The sequence below is a fragment of the Lolium perenne genome, chromosome 3 (assembly GCF_019359855.2).
Source record: "Lolium perenne isolate Kyuss_39 chromosome 3, Kyuss_2.0, whole genome shotgun sequence".
Classification (NCBI taxonomy): Eukaryota; Viridiplantae; Streptophyta; class Magnoliopsida; order Poales; family Poaceae; genus Lolium; species Lolium perenne.
In genome coordinates this window covers 3,499,632-3,502,676 of record NC_067246.2, presented here as the reverse complement: position 1 = coordinate 3,502,676, position 3,045 = coordinate 3,499,632, and the positions used below count along the sequence as shown (strand labels likewise).

Below are 3,045 nucleotides of genomic sequence, written 5' to 3'. Positions count from 1 at the left end.
GACATCAGATATGCGAGTGTTGCCATGTATCCTGCTTCTGGCGTTTTCGGGATTATATGCCCTCTTGTATCTATCGACATGAAGGACATGTCGAAGTTTTGGACCAGATTTTCTCGCTCAGCTTCGGGTACACCTGCCAATCGAGATCGTGCTCTTGCGCGGTTGTCTCTGTGACTATCTCCTGAATGCCTCGAGTGCGCGCTCAAGTTAGCTCTGCGCTCGCTAGAAGCATCTGCTGCAGCTCTTCTTTCGTCAAGTTTCTGTTGTAACTTCTCCAACTCGTGCCTCGCACGACTGAGTTTATATTGATATGCTTGTAGTGATGCTACTGAATGGATCTCAATGGCCGAGTATTGGTACAATACTTCCTATCACTCTGCCTTGGGCAAATCTCCCTTTGAAGTTCTCTATGGCAGGAAACCCAGACACTTTGGTTTTCAGCAAGGGTCACCGACTGGTCAGACAGAGTTGGATGCATGGTTGAAAGAACGAGCAGCCATGGTCCCTGTGATCAAGCAGCACCTGGAGCGGGCTCAACGAAGGATGAAGCACCAGGCGGATAAAAAACGAGATGAGCGCAGCTTCCAGATTGGGGACTGGGTATACCTGCGTCTGCAGCCGTATGTGCAGCGATCAGTGGTGCACCGCTCCTCACACAAACTGGGATTCAATTTTTTTGGTCCATACAAGATCATCCAGAAGGTGGGCAATGTTTCATATAAGCTCCAGCTACCTGGAAAATCCAAGGTCCATCCTGTCATCCACGTATCTCAGTTGAAAAAGGCCATCCGAGCAACTAACCAGGTGAGCACTGAGCTACCAGATCCCTTGTTAGCCATTGACATGCAGGTGCAACCACAAGCCATCTGTGGCGAGCGACTGGTGCGTCGAGGCTATCGTCAAGTGCCCCAGATCAAGGTGCAATGGGAAGGGATGGCAGCGACATGCTGTACTTGGGAGCTCCTCCACGCCATGGTGACCAAGTATCCACAGGCGCCAGCTTGGGGTCAAGCTACATCTCGGGGGGATTGTCACGACACATCTGTTACCTGAAGCTGTCCGTGTACAGAGGAGAACAGAGGCACGTCATCCGATCCGCGAAGCCCACCTCAAGGCAGCTGAGAAGGCCCAAGGGGTAACCACGGCCCAAGAAGACATGAATTCGTCGTTGGCTTAGGCAGGCGTTGCGTGCGTGAGGGGCATCGATGTGTAAACTGAATCTCAAGTCTCTGTCAAGAGCAACTCTCTCCTTCCTCTCCGGCGATTCATCATCGAATTCTACCCAAATCCCAGCGTGACGCTGTGGAAACTTGTATCGAACCACTGGTATCTGTGATCATATAGCCCAGGTGGTTACCCCATGCCGCTCGCGGGATCCGACGCCGGCTCGCCGAAGCAGCTACATCGCCGAATCCCGCATGTGAGGTTGAAGGAGGACATGAGACGGTGATCATGAGAACTCAGAAGACCACATCCCGCCGGAGAAAAAAGGTACGGCGGCGGCGCCTAGGCGGAAGAAGAACGGCGCCGACATTTGGTAGTTTGGGTGGGAGGAACGGTGGCGCCTTGCCGGGATGAGGGTGGCGTGAGATCCCAGCCTCCATGAAAACAACGGGGAGGAAAGAGGGGATGAAAAAGACATGCGACAGGAACTGGGAAAGGGTATAAGCAGTCGTGAGTGGGCCCACGCGGCAGGGATAATACGGTAATATTGGTTCGCACACGTCGACTGCGCCCGCAAGTGAGACAAAACGGCTGGGGAAACAATACGTCCACTCCCGCGGCAGGGATAATACGGTAATATTGGTTCACGCACGCAACGCCTGCGTAAGCCAACGTCGACTGCCTCCCTCCCCGGGAGTCGCCCCACGCGGCAGGGATAATACGGTAATATTGGTTCACGCACATCTCCTTCCAGCCATGTGAGACAAAACGGCTGGGGAATTACCGGGAGTCGCCCCAGTCCCACTAGCGCGGCAGGGATAATACGGTAATATTGGTTCACAGCTCCTTCCAGCGATCTTTGCGGCTTATATATACATATCTCATCCGGACGGCCCCGAGCAGATCTACGCACTCGTCCCCACTAGTATAGAAGGAAAAGAAGCAAGATAGCACGTACTCTTCGTCTATTCCTCTTGCTTCGCGCTCGTCGGAGAACCATCCGCTCCTCTCTTGGGTTGTGCGAGGAGCAGTAGCCTTCCCGGCAGTGGGCGAGAGCGCGAGGAGCAGTGTGTCCACGGCGCCGTCTTCCTCGCCAACAAGTAAGCAACCGAAGCTAGCTGTATTCCACTGAGCTTAGTTCCTGACAGTGACCGAGCTCGCGCGCTCTCTGTGCAGGCTCGAGCTCGACGACGCTATCCCCAACATGGCGGTGCGTTTTCGATTAGATTAAGTTATACAAGGGCGTACGACGGTGTTCTGCATTTGGATTTCTGTTTGCGTCAAATCAAATCACCAGTTTTTCTTTTTTGGGATAAATCAAATCACTAGAGGAGGGAGATGATTCTTTTAGTTTAAGATCCTCCTTTGTTTTTAATAAAAAAATTATTGGTCGGTACAAATAAAGGATCTTGGGAAAAACCCAAGCCAAACATGCTGACCTGGTTCTAATGAAACATTCCTAAGTGAAGTTAGTTAGCTAATCCCAAATATGTAGCATACATTAAGTCCTTCAAACCATAGATGAGTAGATCACAGTTGGTATACAATACATGGTAGTCCAAAGAGAGGATACAACCATAAGGAAGATATCCTATTGGAAGATGTATACCAACACATGTCATGATTAAGTAAGAGTTACTCAGACCTGTAATAGAAGTAATATCAAGTAATGAAGATAATTAAGATATCCTAATAGAAAATTATAGACTAAGTTAAATAATGAGTAAGTAAATTGTACAAACTTGTGAAACAACTGATAGTAAGTGATACAAACAAGTGAAATGAGTAGTATAGACCATGATGAGTCAATCATGGGAAATAAGGAAGAGAGATAGGAATAAAATATGCCTACTTACATGGTAGAGGCAGAAATCATATATG

The 3,045-nt window shown here is 49.6% G+C and overlaps 1 protein-coding gene across 1 annotated transcript; it reads left to right on the top strand.

Moving 5' to 3' along the window:
* The first annotated feature begins 498 nt into the window (after positions 1–498).
* Positions 499–1,053, top strand: LOC139837759 (uncharacterized). Its single transcript, XM_071827026.1, has one exon. It carries the CDS (start codon positions 499–501, stop codon positions 1,051–1,053), a length of 555 nt encoding a protein of 184 aa, XP_071683127.1.
* The last annotated feature ends 1,992 nt before the right edge of the window (positions 1,054–3,045 follow it).

Bases quoted from the DNA above. Each gene is read 5' to 3' on its own strand.
- LOC139837759 (XM_071827026.1), top strand. From the start codon at position 499: ATGGTCCCTGTGATCAAGCAGCACCTGGAGCGGGCTCAACGAAGGATG.